At 42.9% G+C, this 22,556-nt stretch overlaps 1 protein-coding gene and 1 pseudogene across 1 annotated transcript; one reads left to right on the top strand and one right to left on the bottom strand.

The window, feature by feature from the left end:
- Nucleotides 1-472: 472 nt before the first annotated feature.
- Nucleotides 473-18,042, bottom strand: LOC110122141 (olfactory receptor 5A2-like; annotated as a pseudogene).
- A 3,279-nt stretch (nucleotides 18,043-21,321) lies between these two features.
- On the top strand, nucleotides 21,322-22,278 carry LOC110122140 (olfactory receptor 5A1-like). The gene has a single exon (XM_020869541.2). The coding sequence runs from the start codon at nucleotides 21,322-21,324 to the stop codon at nucleotides 22,276-22,278; it is 957 nt and encodes a 318-aa protein (XP_020725200.2).
- Nucleotides 22,279-22,556: the final 278 nt, after the last annotated feature.

Here is a 22,556-nt window from a genome sequence, read left to right on the forward strand (position 1 = left end):
GCCTGGTGGGCTACAGTCCGTGGGGTCACAAAAGAGCCCAACACGTCTTAGAAACTAAACAACAATCCCCCTCCTCAGGTTACAGTGCTATATTCTGGGCCTACCTGAAGAATCTCCACCTTGAATATTGGACTAACAATTTTTTCAATGTCTTCCGCCTACAGACACACACTGGTACTTTGATATTCCAAGTTGATCCGTCTTCGTCATGGTGACGTTTTCTGCTAATCTCAATCTATACAACTGCTATTCATTCTAGAAACAAATAATGGCCAAACCTTTTTTCCAATAAGCAATAGGAAACTTGTTAGAGGGATATTGAAAAAAAAGGGGGGGGGTGGGGGTGGGCGTGATCAGCACAAATTATGTAGATCAGCTAGTCCAAAGCTGCATGAGTCTGAACAAGTGACCCAGCTCACAGCTTCATTGCCAACATTATATCAGGGTCAGAAAAAGCAATGCCCATGAGAAATTACACAGCTTTCCTCATGGCATCTTTAATGTCCTTGTTCCTAAGACTGTAGATGATGGGATTAACCATAGGGATCACCAGAGCAGTGAACATGGACACCACCTTGTCCCGTCCAGGGAGTAGCTGGAACTCGGTCGCGTGTACATGAAGAGACCAGAACCGGAGCAGAGGGTCCCAGCAGCCAGATGAGATGCACAGAGGCTGAAGGCCTTGGTCCTCCCTTTAGCTGACCTGATAGTCAGGACGGCAGCAGCAGTGCAACCACAGGAGATGAGGACCGCAAGGACAGAGAGCACCCCCCAGCGCCCACACCCGCGAGGAAGGTCACCACCTGGCTGGGGAAAGTATCAGAGCAGGACAGAACCGGGACTGGAGGAAGGTCGCAGAAGTGGTTGATCAGGGTGGGCCCGCAGAAATCATGCCAATAGGCCGAGCAGGTTTCATTCCAGAACTGAGGAGCCCATGAAACAAAGGGTGTGGGATGCGAGGCCCGTGCAGGGCAGCGGGCTGCACATCGCAGCCCCGCGGTCAGAGCCACGGCCGCCAAAAGCAAGCACGTGTCAGCCCCAGCCTGCGGAAGACCAAGCACTGCACGGCGCAGCCCACCAAGGAGATGGTTTTCTGCGCTGTGCCGATGTCAGAGAGCGTCTTGGGGGCCGTGGAGGACACCCAGCAGACATCCAGGAAGGACAGGTTACTGAGGAAGACGTGCATGGGCGTGTGGAGGTGTGAGTCCACCCTGATGACGGCGATGAGGCTCAGGTTCCACGCTCGAGTCGGGAGGTAAATGCCCAGTGAAGTGAAGTTGCTCAGTCACGTCCGACACTTTGCGATCCCATGTACTGTAGCCTACCAGGCTCCTCCATCCATGGAATTTTCCAGTCAAGAATACTTGACTAACTTGCCATTTCCTTCTCCAGGGGATATTCCCGACCCAGGGATCAAACCCAGGTCTCCCACATTGCAGGCAGACGCTTTACTGTCTGAGCTGCTGCTGATGCTAAGTTGCTTCAGCCAGTCGTGTCCGACCCTGTGCCACCCCATAGACGGCAGCCCACCAGGCTCCCCCGTCTCTGGGATTCTCCAGGCAAGAACACTGGAGTGGGTTGCCATTTCCTTCTCCAATGCATGAAAGTGAAAAGTTAAAATGAAGTTACTCAGTCGTGTCATCTGAGCTACTAGGGAAGCCCAAATGCCCAGAAATTATGCAAAAAGGAAAACCTTCATTTGGGGCTGCCCTGAAAATCCCAGGAGGAAGAATTTTGTCACAATGGTGCTGTTCCTTCCTGCAGCCACAGACCTGCTTCCTGCATAAAAGAGGGAAGCAATCCTGTGGTCAGTTAGACTTTGTTACCAGTGGATATTTCCTATAATACCATACGGTATCATACAGCTGATACCAAGTTTAGCCACCTGCTAGGCAGTCTTCTTGGAACAAGTCAGCCTATGATAATCCCTTCGTACTATTTAAAATCTGTGTGCTCTATACTTTGCTGACAAGAGTAGCAGTCTAATAGAGGAGAGAGAGACTGGGAGTCAGAAATCTGAATTTTGTTCGAAACTATTCCCAACTCCCTGGAGACAGTGGAAAAGTCATTTAATCTTTTTATTTTCTCAGTTGAAAAATAGAAGGTTGCATCTCAGGGCTCCTTTAAGTTTGGGTTTCTTATGGCTTTTTAGACTTTCTGACTTGAAAATATCAACCCAGATTAGCAATAAAGTTAAGAATGTCTTCTATTTTACATATATTTAGTATAAGAATGGAGAAGGCAATGGCACCCCACTCCAGTACTCTTGCCTGGAAACTCCCATGGACGGAGGAGCCTGGTAGGCTGCAGTCTATGGGGTCGCTAAGAATCGGACACGACTGAACGACTTCATTTTCACTTTTCACTTTCACACATTGGAGAAGGAAATGGCAACCCACTCCAGTGTTCTTGCCTGGAGAATCCCAGGGACAGGGGAGCCTGGTGGGCTTCCGTCTATGGGGTCGCACGGAGTCGGACACGACTGAAGTGACTTAGCAGCAGTATAAGAATCCAAAAAAGGAAGTAAATACAACTGGTTATAGTATTTTGCATGTTCCATTTTGAGGGAGGACATTCAACCCATAATGAAAACAATCCATTCTTTTAGGTAGCAAAATTAAAGGGAAAGGGATATAAATATATATAAACACACAAATGTGCAGTGTATATACATGTATCAGTAAATGCATGCTTAGAACTAGGCCTTTTTTCTAATTATATAACCTTTTTACATATTTATTTTTATTTATTTATTTAGCTGCCCCGGGTCTCAGTTGTGGCATGCGGAACCTTCAGGTGCTGCATGTAGGATCCAGTTCCCCCACCAACCCAGGCTCCTTGATCGGCGAGTATGGAGTCTTAGCCACTGGACCACCAGGAAAGTCCCTATAATAAGTTTTTATACAAACCACTGCATAAAATCATAAAAAGCTCAAAATTTGGACTAGCTTGATCAGCATCATTATGGGATACAGTGCTATTTGCACGCCTTTGGGTGTGAAGAGAAAGAAGGAAGCAACAGCAAAGTTGACTGAAATTGGCCAAGTCATGGAAAAGCAGAAACCAGTACTTCCTGAGCAAGAGAAGTTGGGAAGGATTCATTGCATATTTAAGGATAATACTTAGGGAGAGGCAAAGGGAAATTTGGATGTCATCAGGCCAGACCAAATTATTATTTTTAAGACATGAGGTAAGCCCATAAACACTCTACTTTAAGAAATACAGGCTGGCACTGACAATAGCATCAAAATGAAGAAATATAAATGGATGTAAAAAGGCAGAAGTGCCCTGGGGAAGACTTGATGGTAAAATTAAAGTTTATGTATTTTATTATTTGATGGAATTTGATTACCCAGGCATGTTTGCAACCATTGATTGAATGATGATTGTGTTCATCATTCATCATATTAAAAATTGTTTTACATGAATAGATTCTCAACATCACTAACTGTCAGAGAAATGGAAATCAAAACCACAATGACATATCACCTTCCACCTTTTAAGATGGTTATTATTAACAATTGTTAGTGAGGAGGTAGAGAAAAGGGAATCTCTGCACACTATTGGTGAAAATGTAAATGAGTTCAGCCTCTATGGAAAGTAGTACGGAGGTTCCTGCAAAAATAAAAACAGAACTACTACATGACCCAGCAATTCCACTTCTGGGTATATATCCAAAGGAAATGAAATCAGTACCTTGACGAGATATACTTCCATGTTCACTGTAGCATTATTCACAATAGTCAAGATATGGAAACAATCTAAACCTGACAGATGAATGGATAAAGAAAATTTAAGATAGACAGACAGATAATGGAATACTATTCAGCCTGAAAAAAGAAGGAAAATCTTGTCATTTGTAACAATACAGACAAACATGGAGGACACTTTGCAAAATGAAATAAGCCAACACAGACAGTCAAATTCTGCGTGACCCCACTTACATGTGGAATCTTAAAAAGTCAGACTCATAAAAGTAAAGAGTAGACCAACAGTTGCCATGGGCTGGAGTGGGGTGAAGGGAAGAGTGAGATGTTGGTCAAAGGGTACAAGGTTTCACTCACACAGGATAAGTAAGTTCTGGAGGTCTAATGAGCAGCATGGTGACAACAGGTAACGTTACTGTATATTGAAAGTTTTCTAAGGGGATCAGCTCAGTGCAGTCACTCAGTCATGTCCAACTCTTTGCGACCCCACTGACTACAGCACGGAAGGCCTCCCTGTCCATCGCCACCTCCCGGAGATTACTAAGAGGATAAATCTTAAATTAAATCTTCTCACACTAAACATTCACACAGACACACAAACACACATAGGTAACTATGTAAAGATGATAGACAAGTTATTTAACTTGATTATGTTGACCTTTTTATAGTGTATGCATATACATGTGTATAAACATCAAGTTGCACTCCTTAACTGTATGCAGTTTTTGTCTGTTAAAGATATTTCTATCAAATTGTTAAAAATAAGTAAGTACTATTCCTAGCTTTGTATTTTCTAAAAATTTTAAATCTCCCCACAATTATTCACTGCCTGAACAGTAAAAGCCAAGAAGACTAACTGTGATCCAGATAATCTTGCAACCACGTCTCATTTCACCACAGAACAGTGACTGCGGCCAACTTGCCCTCTGAACACTAGACGTCCATCCTACGCACCTGTCACTGTAGTTTGTTCTTATTATGATTATTAAGTCCTTTTCTTTAAAGACATGAATTTAATAAATGTGTTGGAACTGATTTTCATATTTACAATTGCGATGTATTTACAAAGTCCTATGGTGTATAGGACTTTCATATTTATATATGGTGTATAGGATTTTCTTATTTACAATTGCAATGTATATACAAAGTCCTATTGACTTCCCTGGTGGCTCAGATGGTGAAGAATCTGCCTGCAATGCAGAAGACCCAGGTTCAGTTCCTGGGTTAGGAAGATCCCCTGGAGAAGGGGATAGCTACCCACTCCAGTATTCTTGCCTGGAGAATTCCATGGATGGAGGAACCTGGCTGGCCACGGTCACAAACAGTTGGACACGACTGAGCCACTAATGCTTTCACAAAATCCTTGGCTAGTAATAAATATACATTCTTTATTAAAGAAATATTTGGGATGCTAATAAAAAAAAACAAGAACTGACAATTCTTCACTATAATATTGATCTATTCATCTTATCAAAGAGGAAATTAGATGAGTTTGGTGTTTCTTATCTTAATGAAATCTTCCCTATGAACGTAAGCTACTCAAAGGTAGGCAGAGAGTTGTATTTGTTCTGTGTATTTATCTATCCTGAGTCCCTGGAACAGTGTCTGGGACATAGGCTCAGTAAATATTTGTTTAATGAATGAATTTTCTTTATTCATAGAGTTTAGCAGAATGCTTGGCTTATAATAAGTGCTCAGTTATAATAATATAACATGTAACTGGAGGATTCCCATGTGGTACAGTGGTCAAGAGTTTGCCTGCCAAGGCAAGAGGTCCAAGAGACCCAGATTTGATCCTGGGATTGGGAAGATCCCCCAGAGGAGGAAATGGCGACCCACTCCAGCATTCTTGCCTGGGAAACCTCATGGACAGAAGAGCCTGGCGGTGGACAGTCCATGGGTCACAGAGTTAGACACAACTAAGTGACTGAGCACATGATATGTGACATAAAATAAAATCACAGCCATTTATTAGGGCTTACCGAGTACCAGGCACTGTTCTAAGGACTTGATTTATATTAGTTCATTTAATCATCCCTGGAGATGGATAGATTTACTCTGCCCCTTAAACAGATAAAATGTGGGAAGTGCTTAAATTTAGAGTTGTCATTTGTTGAGTAAGTGAGGGGGGAGGAAGGGAGCTAAACTTACTGAGTTACATCAGGCAGAAGTATCCTGAGTTCTAAAGCCAAAAGAGAAGAATTATTGGTCGCTTTGCTCCAATAACATCTTTTACAAATTTCAGTCCATCTGCGTTCCCCAATGCTCTACGTCTGTTTCATCAGCTCTACCTCTGGCCTCTGCTTCAGTCCCTTCTTTTATACTTTGGCCTCAGACAAACAGTAGCATTTGCTTCTGGAATCCCTTCCTTGATTATCAGGTCTTCCAATGGCCCTTGATGCGTCATTACGTCATTACGTTATGGAGATGGGTAGCCACACTCTGCCTCCACGTGGGCTTTGTCACTGACTCCTGGGTCCAAAGCTAAAAACCCAGCAGTCATCAGAGCTAAACATTGCTGAGCGCTCATTACTCTCTGGGGGTGGTGGAAAACAGGCCAACCACCTGTCGCCAGAGTCTCAGTCACAGCCCCTTGCCGTGTTCTCCTTGAGCTTCCCCTGATCCAGGGCCAAGGAGACTTCCTGCTGTGTTGGTGGGCAGCCTTCCTCTTCAAGAGACCCTTCATTAGCAGGAAACCACACACAAACAGACTGAGGCATGTGCTAAAATAACAGTGCTTAAAGAACAAACTTCTAACTAAGAGAGGTGGGTTCCAATTCTGGCTCTGTCATTTTATTCGTACAGACATGTAGCAAGTTTTTAATTTTTTTCCAAGCGGTGTTTATTTTTTCCTTTACAAAAAATTTTTCTATAACGGAAAGTTCCAAACACATATGCTGATAAAGAGATTAATATAATTAACCTCTATGTACCCCCTTGGTTAGCAATATCTTGTTTCATCTTTATCCTCTGACAGTCCTTTCCTGATGGATTATTTTGAATCAAACCCCACATATCTTACCGTTCCGTCCACATATATTTTTTTTAATTGGAGTATAGTTGCTTTAGGATGTTGTGTTAGTTTCTGCTGTACAACATGAGTCAGCCATATGTGCACATACATCCCCGCCCTCCTGAGCCTGCCAACCCCCCACCCCAGGCCTCTAGGTCATCACAGAGCCTCCAGGTGCCCCCCTGTGCTAAGCAGCAGCTTCCCACTAGCCGTCTCTGTGGCACGTGGTAGTGTATATGTCCATGCTAATCTCTTAATTTGTCCTATCCTCTCCTTCCCCCACTGTGCCCACGAGTCCACACTTAACAAAATTTTAAATCTTTTAAATATCGATTTCCTCACTTTTAAAACTGATGTAATAATTCCTACCTCAAATAGATTGATGTGGTCCTGAAATGAGATGTGAATAAGCACATCTTAGCATAGAGCTAATGAAAAAAAAAATACATACATATATATATATATATATATCACTCAATAATGTTAACTGAAAGTAAAAGTGAAGTCTCTCAGTCATCTCTGACTCTTTGTGACACCATGGACTGTAGCCCACAAGGCTCCTTCATCCATGGGATTTCCCAGGCAAGAATACTGGAGTGGGTTGCCATTTCCTTCTCCAGGAGATCTTCCCGACCCAGGGATTGAAGCTGGGTCTCCCGCATTGTAGGCAGACGCTTTACCCTCTGAGCCACCAGGGAAGTCAACCCTATCTCTAGGGTCACAGCCCAGAGCTCTTCCCTTCCTATCTGATTTTTGCTGTGACTTAGTTTCATCCTGATGAAAACAGCTCCTCGACCCTTTCGCGTGTTAGGTGCTGCTCCCAACATTGTTACAGCCTGGTTGTGTTGCTTTGCGGGAGTCTGTTAACCACTCCCCTTCACCCCTGCTGGGCCTGAGGAAATTGGGCTCCCTCTCCAAGAATTCCTCAGGCTCCAAAAGGCTGAAATTTTGAGAAACTGATTTTTTGTTTTTTGAAAAATTTTTGTTTTTTGAAACTTTCTATATAGGAATGTGCTCAGTCATGTCCAACTCTTTGTGGCCCCATGGACTGTAGCCCACTAGACTCCTCTGTCCGTGGGATTCTCCAGGCAAGAATAGTGGAGTGGGATGCCATTTCCTATTCCAGGGGATCTTCCCAACCCAGGGATCGAACCTGCATCTCTCGTCTCCTGCACTGGCAGGCAGATTCCTTACCTCTAGTGACACCCGGGAAGCCCTTACATCGGAGTAAAGTTTACTAAAAGAAGTTCATCTGTTTCATGGAGATCAAGTTAGCAATCTTCAGTCTGAAAATAAAAATGAGCTGACAGAAATAATTCTATATGAAGGTGAAAGTAAAAGTGTTAGTCGCTGAGTCATGTCCGACTCTTTGCGACCCCATGGACTGTAGCCTGCCAGGCTCTTCTGTCCATGGGATTCTCCAGGCAAGAATACTGGAGTGGGTTGCCATGCCCGCCTCCAGAGGATTTCCCTGACCCAGGGATCGAACTCAGATCTCTTATGTTTCCTGCATCGGCAGGCGTGTTCTTTCCCACTAGCACCACCTGGAAAGCCCTTGACAAACAGTAATAAACAAATTCAGGGGAAATTTTTAGTCATGCAGATTGTTCCAAGAAAAGCAGATAAGTGACCCCCAGAATAGACTGTGAAGGAGAGGCGGCAAGATTTTCTTGTCAAGAGAAACATTCTTTGCTAGGCTTGAAGATAAACTGGTCCAGGAAATCCAAAGGCTAGGAGAGTCAAACTCAACTAACTATGAACGAGTTTTGATACTGAATTCAGATCTGGGATCGTTTAGAAGGTAAACCTCTAATTATGACCTATACATTTTCTTGGGATTAAAAAAGGCTGATAAAAGAGAGTGGGAATAGATTTCATCTGCCATGCAAACTCTGATTATGGTGATAATGATTATCTACAAAGAAGGTCACGTATAAAGATCAAATTATAAATTAGCAATGTTACACCAGCCAGGAAAATGTAGAGTAGGGACACGCAGTGTATTTGTCAGGCTTCTCTCCAAAAAGTTTAAGAATGAGAAATAAAGTTGCCTTATTTAACTCACCTAGATATAACCATCGAAATGAAATGAAAGTCATGTCTGACTCTTTGAGATCCCATGGACTGTATGGTCCAGGCCAGAATACTCCAGGCCAGAATACTGTATTCTGAATACTGAAGTGAGTATTCTGAATACTGGAGTGGGTAGCTGTTGCCTTCTCCAGGGAACCTTCCCAATCCAGGGATCGAGCCCAGGTCTCCCACATTATGGGCAGATTCTTTACCAACTGATCCACAGGGGAAGCTCATGAACACTGGAGTGGGTAGCCTATCCCTTCTTCAACAGATCTTCCCCGCCCAGGAATCGAACCAGGGTCTCCTGCATTGCAGGCAGATTCTTTACCAACTGAGCTACCAGGGAAGCAGATATAACCATAAACTCTCCATATCCTTACTTTAAAATATAAAATTTCGAATATGGTTAAATTAAAGAATTTAAAGCAGTTTAAGCAAGCATCAGAATGTATGAACACAAAAAGCAAGGAAACTCCACATAGAATTACAAATACTTAGGAAATATTTCTTTGTAATTCAACCCAAAATTTAACTTACCAAGATTCTATGCCTCTTAGAGTTTGTTTGCTGACAGCTCCTCCTAAAATAGGATTTGCTTTCATGCTTGTTTAACATTTTATTATGCCTATTTTTAAAGGATATTTTAAGTGCTTCAAAGCAAAACCCAGAGGTGCTTGGAGGTAAAATACAATCTTGATTCTCAAATTGGAGTTTAAAAGTTATCTCAGTAAGTATTTCTTCCACTGGCAATAAGTAAAAACATTAAGCTTACATAGATTCACAGTCTTTTCACCGGGCGTTCCAAAGATAATGTCATGTTAGTCTCTCAGTCGTGTCTGACTTTTTGTGACCCCGTGGGCTGGGGCCCGCCAGGCTTTTCTGGCCGTGGCACTCTCCAGGCAGGAATACTGGAGGGGTTTGCCATTTCCTTCTCCAACCAAAGATAAGGTACAATAGTGAAGGACATTTAGAGGTTTGGGAGGGCTTTAAATCATATATGCAACCAGTCAGTGCTCTGTGTTGACCTAAATGAAAAGGAAATAAAAAAAGAGGGGATATATGTATACATATATAGACTCACTTCAGAGTAGAAACTAACATAACATCATAAAGTAACTATACTCCAACAAAAATTAATTTTGAAAAAGCCCTAAAAAAAATTTAAGGGCTTCCCTGATAGCTCAGTTGGTAAAGAATCTTCCTGCAATGCAAGACACCCTGGTTCCATTCCTAGATCGGGGTAAGTTTTTAAAAAAAATTTAAACTTCCACTATATATATATTCCATATATATATATTTTTTGCCCTGGAGAATTCAAGACAGGGAATTGCAAAGAGTCAGACACAACTAAGCAACTTTCACTTTCACTTTCATATACACAGAAGCGGTCAAGAAGACTTTAAGAGCTCAAACCACATTGTTACAACTGAGATAACTACCCTGCTGTTGTCCATCAGTAGCTAAGTCCTGTCAGATTCTTTGCAACTCCATGGACTGCGACATGCTAGACTTCGCTGGAGTTTGCTACTCCTGGAGTTTGCTCAAACTCATGTTCATTAAGTCAATACACCATCCAACCATCTCATCCTCTGTTGTCCCCTTCTCCTCCTGCTCTCAATCTTTCCCAGCATCAGGATCTTTTCCAGTGAGTCAGTTTTTTGCATCAGGTGACCAAAGTACTGGAGCTTCAGCTTCAACATCAGTCCTTCCAATGAATATTCAGGGCTGATTACCTTTAGGATGGACTGGTTTGATCTCCTTGCAGTCCAAGGGACTCTCAAGAGTCTTCTCCAGCACCACAATTCAAAAGTATCAATTAACAAACCATTATTTTCAAAAATGCCAACTAGTTTAGGCCCCCTATGGCAGGGGTCCCCAACCTCCCTCTCTAATGCCTGACAGTCTGACGTGGAGGTGATGTAATGACAGAAATACAGTGCACAATGAATGCAACGCGCTTGAATAATCCTCCCAAAACCAACTCCCCCCACACCCCCATCCATGGACACATTGTCTTCCCTGAAACCTGTCCCTGGTGCCAAAAAGGTTGGTGAACCACTGCTTATGGAATGTTGCTGCCACCTCGTGGAAGTGTGCCTGAATTGTAGAGTGAGTTTTTTTTTCCTTAGAATCATAAATTTTATTTTTTATTTATTTTTATTTTTATGTTTATTAGTTGGAGGCTAATTACTTTACAATATTGTAGTGGTTTTTGCCATACATGGATTTACATGTGTTCCCCATCCCAATCCCCCCTCCCGCCTCCCTCCCCATCCCATCCCTCCGGGTCTTCCCAGTGCACCAGCCCTGAGCACTTGTCTCATGCATCCAACCTGGACTGATGATCTGTTTCACCCTTGATAGTGTACTTGCTTCGATGCTATTCTCTCTGAACATCCCACCCTCGCCTTCTCCCACAGAGTCCAAAAGTCTGTTCTGTACATCTGTGTCTCTTTTTCTGTTTTGCATATAGTGTTATCGTTACCATCTTTTTAAATTCCATATATATGTGTTAGTATACTGTATTGGTCTTTATCTTTTTGGCTTACTTTACTCTGTATAATGGGCTCCAATTTCATCAATCTCATTAGAACTGATTCAAATGAATTCTTTTTAATGACTGAGTAATATTCCATGGTGTATATGTACCATAGCTTCCTTGTCCATTCGTCTGCTGATGGGCATCTAGGTTGCTTCCATGTCCTGGCTATTATAAACAGTGCTGCGATGAACATTGGGGTGCACGTGTCTCTTTCAGATCTGGTTTCCTTGGTGTGTATGCCCAGGAGTGGGATTGCTGGGTCATATGGCAGTTCTATTTCCAGTTTTTTAAGGAATCTCCACACTGTTCTCCATAGTGGCTGTACTAGTTTGCTTTCCCACCAACAGTGTAAGAGGGTTCCCTTTTCTCCACACCCTCTCCAGAATTTATTGCTTGTAGATTTTTGGATAGCAGGCATTCTACATGGCGTGAAATGGTACCTCACTGTGGTTTTGATTTGCATTTCTCTGATAATGAGTGATGTTGAGCATCTTTTCATGTGTTTGTTAGCCATCTGTATGTCTTCTTTGGAGAAATGTCTGTTTAGATCTTTGGCCCATTTTTTGATTGGGTCATTTATTTTTCTGGAATTGAGGTGCAGGAGTTGCTTGTATATTTTTGAGATTAATCCTTTGTCTGTTGCTTCGTTTGCTATTATTTTCTCCCAATCTGAGGGCTGTCTTTTCACCTTGCTTATAGTTTCCTTTGTTGTGCAAAAGCTTTTAAGTTTCGTTAGGTCCCATTTGTTTATTTTTGCTTTTATTTCCAATATTCTGGGAGGTGGGTCATAGAGGATCCTGCTGTGATTTATCTCAGAGAGTGTTTTGCCTATGTTCTCCTCTAGGAGTTTTATAGTTTCTGGTCTTACATTTAGATCTTTAATCCATTTTGAGTTTATTTTTGTGTATGGTGTTAGAAAGTATTCTAGTTTCATTCTTTTACAAGTGGTTGACCAGTTTTCCCAGCACCACTTGTTAAAGAGGTTGTCTTTTTTCCATTGTATATCCTTGCGTTCTTTGTCAAAGATAAGGTGTCCATAGGTATGTGGATTTATCTCTGTTTGCAGATGACATGATCCTCTACATAGAAAATCCTAAAGATTCTACCAGAAAATTACTAGAGCTAATCAATGAATACAGTAATGTTGCAGGATATAAAATTAACACACAGAAATCCCTTACATTCCTATACACTAACAGTGAGAAAACAGAGAAAGTAAGGAAACAATACCATTCACCATTGCAACAAAAAGAATAAAATACTTAGGAGTATATCTACCTAAAAAAATGGAAGACCTATACATGGAAAACTATAAAACACTGATGAAAGAAATCAAAGAGAATACAAACAGATGGAGAAATATACCATGTTCATGGATTGGAAGAATCAATATTGTGAAAATGAGTATACTACCCAAAGTAATCTATAGATTCAATGCAATCCCTATCAAGCTACCAATGGTATTTTTCAGAGAACTAGAACAAATAATTTCACAATTTGTATGGAAATACAAAAAAAACCTCGAATAGCCAAAGCAATCTTGAGAAAGAGGAATGGAACTGGAGGAATCAACCTGCCTGACTTCAGACTCTACTACAAAGCCACAGTCATCAAGACAATATGGTACTGGCACAAAGACAGAAATATAGATCAATGGAACAGAGTAGAGTGAGTATTAAGAGGTGACTGAAAGACTAAATGGAGAAGGAGATGGCAACCCGCTGCAGTATTCTTGCCTGGAGGATCCCTTGGATGGAGGAGCTTGGTGGGTTCAGTCCACAGGGTCTCAAAGAGTCAGGCATGACTGAGCAACTGAGCAACAACAATCGGGACTCAAATCCACGAGAGAGTGTCCGACTCTCTGTGACCCAGTGGACTGTAGTCCATGGAGGTCTCCAGGCCAGAATACTGGGGTGGGGAGCCTCTCCCTTCTCCAGGGGATCTTCCCAACCCAGGAATCGAACCGGGGTCTCCTGCATTGCAGGTGGATTCTTAACCAGCTGAGCTAGCAGGGAAGCCCTAAAATCCACATGAGAACCCAGCATTTTGACTTGCCGGTGGCTCGGCTTGTAAAGAACCTGCCTGCTGATGCAGGAGATGCAAGAGAGGGGGTTTGATCCCTGAGTGCAGAAGATCCCCTGGTGAAGGAAATGGCAATCCATTCCAGTGTTCTTGTCTGGGAAATCCCATGGACAGAGCAGCCTGGCAGGCTACAGCCCATGGGGTCGCAAAGAGTCAGACACGACTGGGCACACACGCACGCTATATGCCATCAAGCTCTAAGTGCTCCACCATGAGCTCCTTAAGTATGTGAGCTCAAAACTTTCATGTACTTTGATTTTTGTAAATAAATCAGAACAGGCAGATGGAGAATTCCCTGGGCATGTTGTAAATGATGAGTAACATTGATAAACAAATACATTTTGAGAAGAATAATATGATTGAGAACAGATACATTGCAAGTTCACATTCACAGTACCATTTTAAACAAATCATATTGTTTAATTCTTAAAAAGAGGCATCAAGACAAAATGAAAGAGCGATCTCAAACAGAGGGTATCATAGAAACACAGCATAGGATTGAATCCCACCTAGTTCCATCTGTGTGGCCTTGTGACCTTCAACTGACCTCACATAAGCGCATGCTTCATCTGTGAGATGCATTCAAACATGTCAACATCGGATATTTGTGTGAGGATCATGTGATGTACAACCTATATGAAAACCATTACATAAGAGCTATTCAAATAGGACAGATTATCAATGTGATTTTTAAATTCCCATTTGTCTCCAAAGAAATACCACCAACTATAATATTCTGATACCAGTTTATTAGAAATGTATGATAATCTTTATTATTGTTGTTCTGAAGTAACTATATACTTTCATTAAATATGAACTATATGTATTAGTTAAAATGCCAACTAAGTTGAACATAGTTTTAAAAAGACTTCTTCATTTTCAGAAAATCTTGGCCTAGTGATTTTTATAAACAATCACCTTTGCTATCCCTGTCAATTTTTATTACTCTGAGATTAGGAACACTAATTATTTAACACTAATTAGATTAGGAACACTAAGTATCTGTGAATAATGTGAACATGATACTTCCAGAAAACAAGTGAATATATTACACTCTTTGGAATAGCTAGATAAGACAAGCTCAAAATGAGTCATTAGGAAATTATGTGTTGACTAGCAAATAAAATGAAACTGTCCATAACCAGGTGGCTCAGGGGTAAAGAATCCATCTGCTAATGCAGAAGACACAGGAGGCATGGGTTCGATCCCTAAGCTGAGCAGACCCCCTGGAGTAGGAAATGGCAACTCGCTCCAGCATTCTTGCCTGGAGATCCCATGGACAGAGGAACCTGGGCTACAGTCCATGGAGTCGCTAAGAGTCAGACACGACTGAAGAGACTAAGTACGGCTGTATGGCAATCTTGTTTTCTCCTGCAGAGTGTTTATCTTATCCTTTGTGCTCCTCAGCCACCGTGACTTTGCTCACCAAGTAATACCAGTAGAGATTTTTTTTTTTTGTAAGAAGAGATCTTGATTAGCCTTGGGGGATCAGAGGAACTGGCCACTGGGATAGAGCTTAATAAGCAGTGTCTTCAGAGCATTTATATGAATATATGTTCTCCACACCACCCCAAAGATCAATTAAGTACAAATCTGTAAATCTGGGTGACGCACTCCTTTCTCTTTCGAAAAATATAAGACCCTCCAGGGCAAATATAATAAAACATCTCCAAGGAGAAAGAAAAGACCCTTTCTCAAATTCACCCCTAACCCCAGCTTTTAAACACTTCCCAAATGAGCCCAAGTACAGATACCAGAGTAGCTGATACCAGAGAGCTTCTTAAAGATTACGTCCTCTTCTCCCTGTATATCTTTTTCCTCTACTTTTCTGCCCGCAAACACACATTAGAAGCAACAAGCGGATATTTTTATCTTCGGTGAGCAAACCAACCTCAAGCTTGCTCTTCAAACTTGTTGGGACTTTGGGGACTGGAAGCAAGTCCTGAAGTAAGATCTGATGCCTTCCAAAGCAGATCGCGAGACAAGCGTAAGCTGAGTGACAGGCAGAGCAAGAGGGAGGGGTGAGTGTGGTCGTTCACCTTTTACATTTTGTCTTCATGCTCGCATCCATCTTACCTTACAGAGCACACTTTCAAAGTGCATCCGAGACAGGCAAGCCAGTTGTAGGTGAGGAAAGAGCTCTTTGGTTCAGTTTTCCCCATGGGCCTCTCAATTCTGCCTGTTTTCCCCCAAATTTATCCCCAATCTTGTTTCTACCTTACTTTTCCTTTAATGGGTTCTGGAACTATATTGAGTCCTTGCAACTGGGAAGAGAATTAAGAAGACATAAAATTTCTGAAGGAATTGCTATACCCTTGAACATGGCCCCAGTTATGAATAAGTAGTCTGCAAAGCAACTTGGAAGGGCTGTAATTGGGCCAGACTACACGTGGCAGATTTTTGAAACACTGCAGAGACCTCAAGCCTCTGAAACTCCCCTTTTCTTTTTTGACTGAAGGCTTGAATTTTGCCATCTAAGTCCTAATACTTGGGTGAAAGTCTGGGTGCCTTTTGAATTCTCACCTTACATCAAGAGGGACTCGTTCACCTCCACCAATCATTGGTACATTCAGATGATAGACAAACCTAGAAGAGAAAGACCTTAAGGGCACTGGGTTCTTGCCCAGTGACAAGAAGGATGATGGGAAGATCACAGAAAACTAGTCTGGCTGAGGTTCCCCTTGACATTGTTGCCTTGTTTTTCTTGCATTCCCAACTGACTCTTTGTGACCCCATGGACTGTACAGTCCATGGAGTTCTGCAGGCCAGAATACTGGAGTGCATACCCTTTCCCTTCTCCAGGAGATCTTCCCAACCCAGGAGTCGAACCCAGGTCTCACACATTGCAGGATTCTTTGTCAGCTGAGATAGAAGGGAAGTCCCTGTTAAACACAGATTAGGCATATTTGGTTACAAAATTTAACACTTTCTTAAAGATGTTTCATAAGAGATGAATTGAGTCACAAATCAGTTCTACCAGATCCCATCAATTCCTGAGTGTCTTCCAGGTGCTAGGTTGTTGTTTTTTTTAATATATTTATTTTTTGCTTTTAACTTTTTATTTTGTATTGGAGTTTAGCTGATTTACAATGTTGTGATAGTTTCAGGTGGACAGCAAATGAACTCAGCCATACATATACATACATATACATATACACACATATACATGTACACATACATGGATCCATTCTCCCCCGAAGTCCCCTCCCATCCAGGCTGCCACATAACACTGCACAGAGCTCCCTGTGCCACACCGTAGGTCCTTGGTGTTTATCCATTTCAGATACAGCAGAATGTCATGTGCTAGGTTTTTCATTTTATGGCATTATTGTATCTTCACCGTGGCCTTGAAGGCTCGTGGTATCCACAGAAACGCAGCTCCAGCATTTATAAATCCAACGAAGTCACTGGGCCCCTCAAACTCTGAAAAACAGGCCTGGCGCTGATTATACCTACACCACAGGTTCATGAGCAGGAGGAGATTCAGAGCAAACTGAACCTCCCAGGGTTTCTTGCCAAAATGAAAGAGATGTTCTTCCTCTCCCACAGGAGAAAGCCATTCTTCATGAACAGAGTTCAGTGATGTAAAGTGCTTCACGCAGCCCTTAAGATACCTTCTATTTAATGTTCCAGAATAGCATTCAAGGCATCCATATGTTGGAACAAACCCCTGGATGAAGTTTTCCTCTTGTTTCAATTTGTCCGGCTTCACTTTCTGGTTAGGGAGATGGGGAATTTCATTCCTAAATATGAAAATCTTCCCTCCTAATCAGTTCAGTTCAGTTCAGTCATTCAGTCATGTCCGACTCTGTGACCCCATGAACCGCAGCACACCAAGCCTCCCTGTCCATCACCAACTTCTGGAGTTTACTCAGACTCATGTCCATTGAGTTGGTGATGCCATCCAACCATCCTTCCTAATGGCAACATTCAAAACAGACTTTCAGTTGACGTAGCAACCTTCAGATTATTCAATTCTTCAATCTCACCCCAGACACTTCTTATATACCTAGATGGGCCATCAGTGAATTCCTTATTTCTGCAAGAGAGCACACTTTAACCTATCATGTGAGGCAGGAGTGCTCACTGATGGTAACAATGACAGTGCCAGGTTATTCAGCAAGCATCCAGTCTCAGGGTCCGTGGACCTTCCCTGCGTTGTCTTAGGCAATAGTTACACAACTCTGTTAAGTGTCACTGTTATCCCTGTTTTGCAAATGAAGAAACTGACCCTTGGAACGGCTACCAGAACTGCTCAGTCCCCCACCACTGGCAAGTGGCTGAGCCAGGATTAGAACCCTTAAACTTGTCCCGAAGCCTCAGCGGTGTCATAACCACTACTGTATCCCACTCCCCTTTCTTCTAACCTGAATGGGTGCCCCCAAACAGCCTGAAGCACATCATAAGCTTGGGTCCCTACTTTGCCAAATGGTGGGCCCTACTTAGAACAGGGTGAGAGCTCCAGCAAAGCTATGTCTCTTTGCCTCCAAATTTCTCCATGTGGCTCCATACCTGCTGCAGATTATTCTAAACTTTCCTGTGAGTCCCTTTCTTTTTGACAAGAGCGAAAAAATCCTCTCCTGATTCTCAGAACTCTACATACCTGTCACAAATGGGTGCATAATCTCTGAACATAGGATAAAGCTGAAAACCACATTGGTCAATATACGATATTTGGTTTTCTGTTTCTGACCTACTTCACTCTGTATGGCAGTCTCTACATCCATCCACACCACTAAAAATGACCCAGTTTTGTTCCTTTTACGGCTGAGTAACACTCTATGTATATACATATGACATCTTTATCTGGCAGATGAGTGTGGGAGGGAGGCTCAAGAGGAAGGCGATGTATGTACACATGCGGCTGATTCACTTTGCTTTACAGCAGAAACTAACACAACACTTAAAGCAATTGCACTCCAATAATTTAGACAATTAATCAATTAAAGGCTTTGGGGGAGAAACACATTGGTAAGATTGGGATTGCAAGAGATCTCCTAAACTGTACAAATGATGGCATGGTGATGGCTAAGATGAAGCTCACATGGTCTCACTACTCAAATTTGAGGACTTTGGTCCTGAAAAACCTGTAGCAGGAGCTACTGAGTGGGAAGAGGGTGGACCCCAATTCTAAGAGCATCTCTCTGTGTAAGCTCCAAGAAGAAAATGAAGCAGGTCTATGAGACCTTGAAAAGCAATGGATAGATAATGGATTGATTTATGAAAGACTGGGGATATTAAAATGAAGTAGCTCTCCTAAATTGAGCAAGAAAAATTCAGAGCAAGTAGAGAAGGTGTTATTTCCCAAAGAGTGAAGCCACTGTCCTGGAATAATTTCTCTAATAACTGTAAGTTATAGAGTCTGTGTTGCAAGATACTAACATGCTCGCATATATGCATCTACTTTCACTTGAAAAGAATATACCAAAATGTAAGTACTGTTATTTCAGGAGATAGAATGTCACACTTTCCAGTTTCAAGGTTTTGTTGCATCAGTCAGGAACAGCGCATGGTTTTTAGGGTGAATATTTCACAGCTGTTTGCTGAGCAAATTATTTTGCAGTTCTCATATATTGCTTTAAGATTCATAAAATATTTTCCTTTTCAAAAATAAATGAAATTTATTGGATTTTCTATATTTTAAGAGGTAGATAGAATAGGCTGAAAATATGACTTAAAAGATAGTGAAGGTAATTTGGTTGACTTCCAAATTGTTTGGGATAAGACATGAAGAAGCATTAAGATGTATTCCAAACATTTAAGGCTCATTCACACTCTGACCACACTTTTCCTGGTGCCTCCTGTAGGGACAGGACCTCAGCTTAGAGACTGATGGCAGAAGTTCTCCTCGAATTGACATGGAAAGACTAAGATTCCATGTGGATGTGTGAGATACTGATGAGAATTCTTACAAAGTGGGGTTAAATGGAAGTCCCTAATCTCTAAAGATGCTTCATACACTGGAAATTCTAAGAATATAATTGAAGATGGTTTATAATTGAGACTTTAAACAATAGCAACAACAAACACTTGTAGAATGCTTACTATGAGCCATGAATATCCTAAAGCAGATTAGAAAGATGATAAATAGATAGATAGATAGAGGGACTTCCCTGGTTGTCCAGTGGTTAAGAATCCTCCTGCCATTGCAAGGGACACAGGTTCAATCACTGGTCCAGGAAGATTCCACCTGCTGTGGGGCAACTAAGCCCATTCAGCACAACTGCTGAGTCTGCATCCTGCAACTACAGAGGCCCAGGCACCTAGAACTCGTGCTCTGCAGCAGGAGCCACCGCCACGAGGAGAAACCCGGGCACCACAGCCAGAGAGCAGCCCCAGCACGCTGCGCCTGGAGAAAGCCTGCATGTGCAAAGACCCAGGGCAGCCAATTAAAAAAAGAGAGAGAAAAAACTGACAGATATCGTGCATGCTAAGTCTCTTCAGTCATGTCCGATTCTTTGTGACTCTGTGGACTATAGCCGCCAGACTTCTCTGTCCATGGGATTCTCCAGGCAAGAAGACTGGAGTGGGTTGTCATGCCCTCCTCCGGGGGATTTTCTCCACCCAGAAATCGAACCCTCATCTCTTATGTCTCCTGCATTGGCAGGCAGGTTCTTTACCACTAATGCCACTGGGAATCTCTGATAGACAGACAGACAGACAGACAGATAGATAGATAGAGCTATTATTATCTCTAATTATACAGGGTGTCATAGAGAATTCAAGTGACCTGCCCAAGATCACACATCTATTAAGTGGTAAAGCTGGGAACCAAATCCAGGTAGTCCAAATCCAGGGCCCACGTTCTTAACAAACAGCTTAGAGAGGTTAACACTGAAGACAACTTTGAGACTGACACCACGTTAATATATTCAGACCTAATATTTGACAATCAAGAGCATTTCTATGCATGTCTGGCCTAATTCTTTGGATTAAAAACATTCAAAATGCCTTACAGATTGTTTTCCAACTAAATAGCTGAGCCCCGTCCCTATGTTGGCTTCTCCATTCTAATACTGAAACTGGAATAATGTTAGGTAAACAGTTATGTCAGGGCATGATATAAGTCACCTGGGACACAGAAAACTGCCCTACTAATAACTTTCTTTATGGACTTACTAGATGCCAGTCACTTTATACATGTTGACTTATTCTTAAAACAAACACCTTTTTAATATTTATTTTTATTGACTTATTTATTTGGCTCCCCAGGGTCTTAGCTGCAACCTGCTGGCTCTTAAGCTGTGAGATAAGAGATCTAGCTCCCTGACCAGGGTTTGAACCCAGGAGTGTGGAGTCTTAGCCACTGGACCACAGGAAGTCCCACAGATTTTAAAAGGATATTGAAGTCTATAGGTGTTAGCCATCTCACCCTAAGTGACACAGCTACCAAATGGTAGAGGTAGGAGTTAAACTCAGGGAGTCTGCATCCAAAGCACAAGCTCATATAAACCACTCCGTATTATATTGAAAAGTAAATATTTAAGACATTTGACTTCTAAGGGAAAGAGAGAGAGAGAGAATCGTTGCATTCTCTGTGTTGTAATTCTCTGTGGTAATTCTCTGTTGTAATTCTTTGTGGCTTCCCTGAAGGCTCAGCCAGTAAAGAATCTGCCTGGAATGCAGGAGACACAGGTGTACCCCTGGGTCAGGATGATCCCCCGGAGGAGGAAATGGTAACCCACTCCAGTATTCTTGCCTGGAAAATCCCACGGATGGAGGAGCCTGGCAGGCTACAGTTCAAAGGGTCACAAAGAGTCAGACGCAACTGAAGTGATTTAGCACTCATGCATGTAACTGTAACAATCTGCCTTCCTCTTATGCATTTAATAGTAATCTGCTGACATCATTTGTCGTGTGGGTTGTTATCAGGATCCCAGGTCTGCATCTTGTCCTCTTCCATGGGAAACACGTCCACAACTAAAGCCTGGAACGGCTCATCAGTGACCATGTTCATCCTCCTGGGGTTTGCCGACCATCCACAACTGCAGGCCCTCCTCTTTGTGACCTTCCTGGGCATCTACCTGGTGACCCTGACCTGGAACCTGGCCCTCATCTTTCTGATCAGAGGTGACAGCCGTCTACACACGCCGATGTACTTTTTCCTCAGCAACCTGTCCTTCGTTGACATCTGCTACTCTTCCGCGGTGGCTCCCAAGATGCTCTCCGACTTCTTCCGGGAACGGAAGAGCATTTCCTTCCTGGGCTGCGCCGTTCAGTTCTTCTTCTTCGTGGGCGCCGGTCTAACCGAGTGCTTCCTGCTGACGGCGATGGCGTACGATCGCTACGCGGCCGTCTCCCGTCCCCTGCTCTATTCCGCCGTCATGTCTCGGGGCCTCTGCACACGCATGGTGGTTGGAGCCTACGTCAGCGGCTTCCTGAGCTCCCTGGTCCAGTCCAGTTCCCTATTTCGGCTCCGCTTCTGCGGACCCAACCTCGTCGACCATTTCTTCTGTGACCTCCCACCGGTCCTGGCACTTTCTTGCTCCGACACCTTCTCCAGTCAAGTGGTGAATTTCCTGGTGGTGGCCGTCGTCGGGGGCACATCGTTCCTCATCCTTCTTGCCTCCTACGGTCACATAGTGGCTACTGTCCTGAAGATCCGCTCGGTGGAAGGTCGCAGGAAGGCCCTCCACACTTGCGCCTCACATCTGATGGTGGTGACTCTGTTGTTTGGGACGGCCCTTTTCATGTACCTGCGGCCCAGCTCCAGCTACTGGTTTGGCAGAGACAAGGTGGTATCTGTGTTCTATTCACTGGTGATCCCCATGCTGAACCCGCTCATTTACAGTCTGAGGAACAAAGAGATCAAGGATGCCCTGTGGAAGATGCTGGGGAAGAAGAAAGTGTTTTCCTAGGTCATGATTGAAGACACGTGTCTCCAAGCTGCCAGAGACCTAAATGGATCATGATAGCCTCTACCTCTGGCTTTAGGTAAGTGACATGTTTGTGTGCATCTTGAAAATAGAAGCACCTCCTTCCGTATTTTCTCACCATTCCAGTTGGTCATCTGGCTACTGACCCCACCGTGGATCGTCAAAAGGAGAACCTACTGTGTAGCGCAGGGAACTCTACCCAGTGCTCTGTGGTGACCTAAATGGGAAGGAAATCCAAAAAATAGGGGATATATGTCAAC

Source organism: Odocoileus virginianus, chromosome 10 (genome assembly GCF_023699985.2).
Source record: "Odocoileus virginianus isolate 20LAN1187 ecotype Illinois chromosome 10, Ovbor_1.2, whole genome shotgun sequence".
Lineage (NCBI taxonomy): Eukaryota > Metazoa > Chordata > Mammalia > Artiodactyla > Cervidae > Odocoileus > Odocoileus virginianus.

Excerpts from the sequence above, each read along its gene's own strand:
- LOC110122140 (XM_020869541.2), top strand. The coding sequence starts at position 21,322 with ATGGGAAACACGTCCACAACTAAAGCCTGGAACGGCTCATCAGTGACC.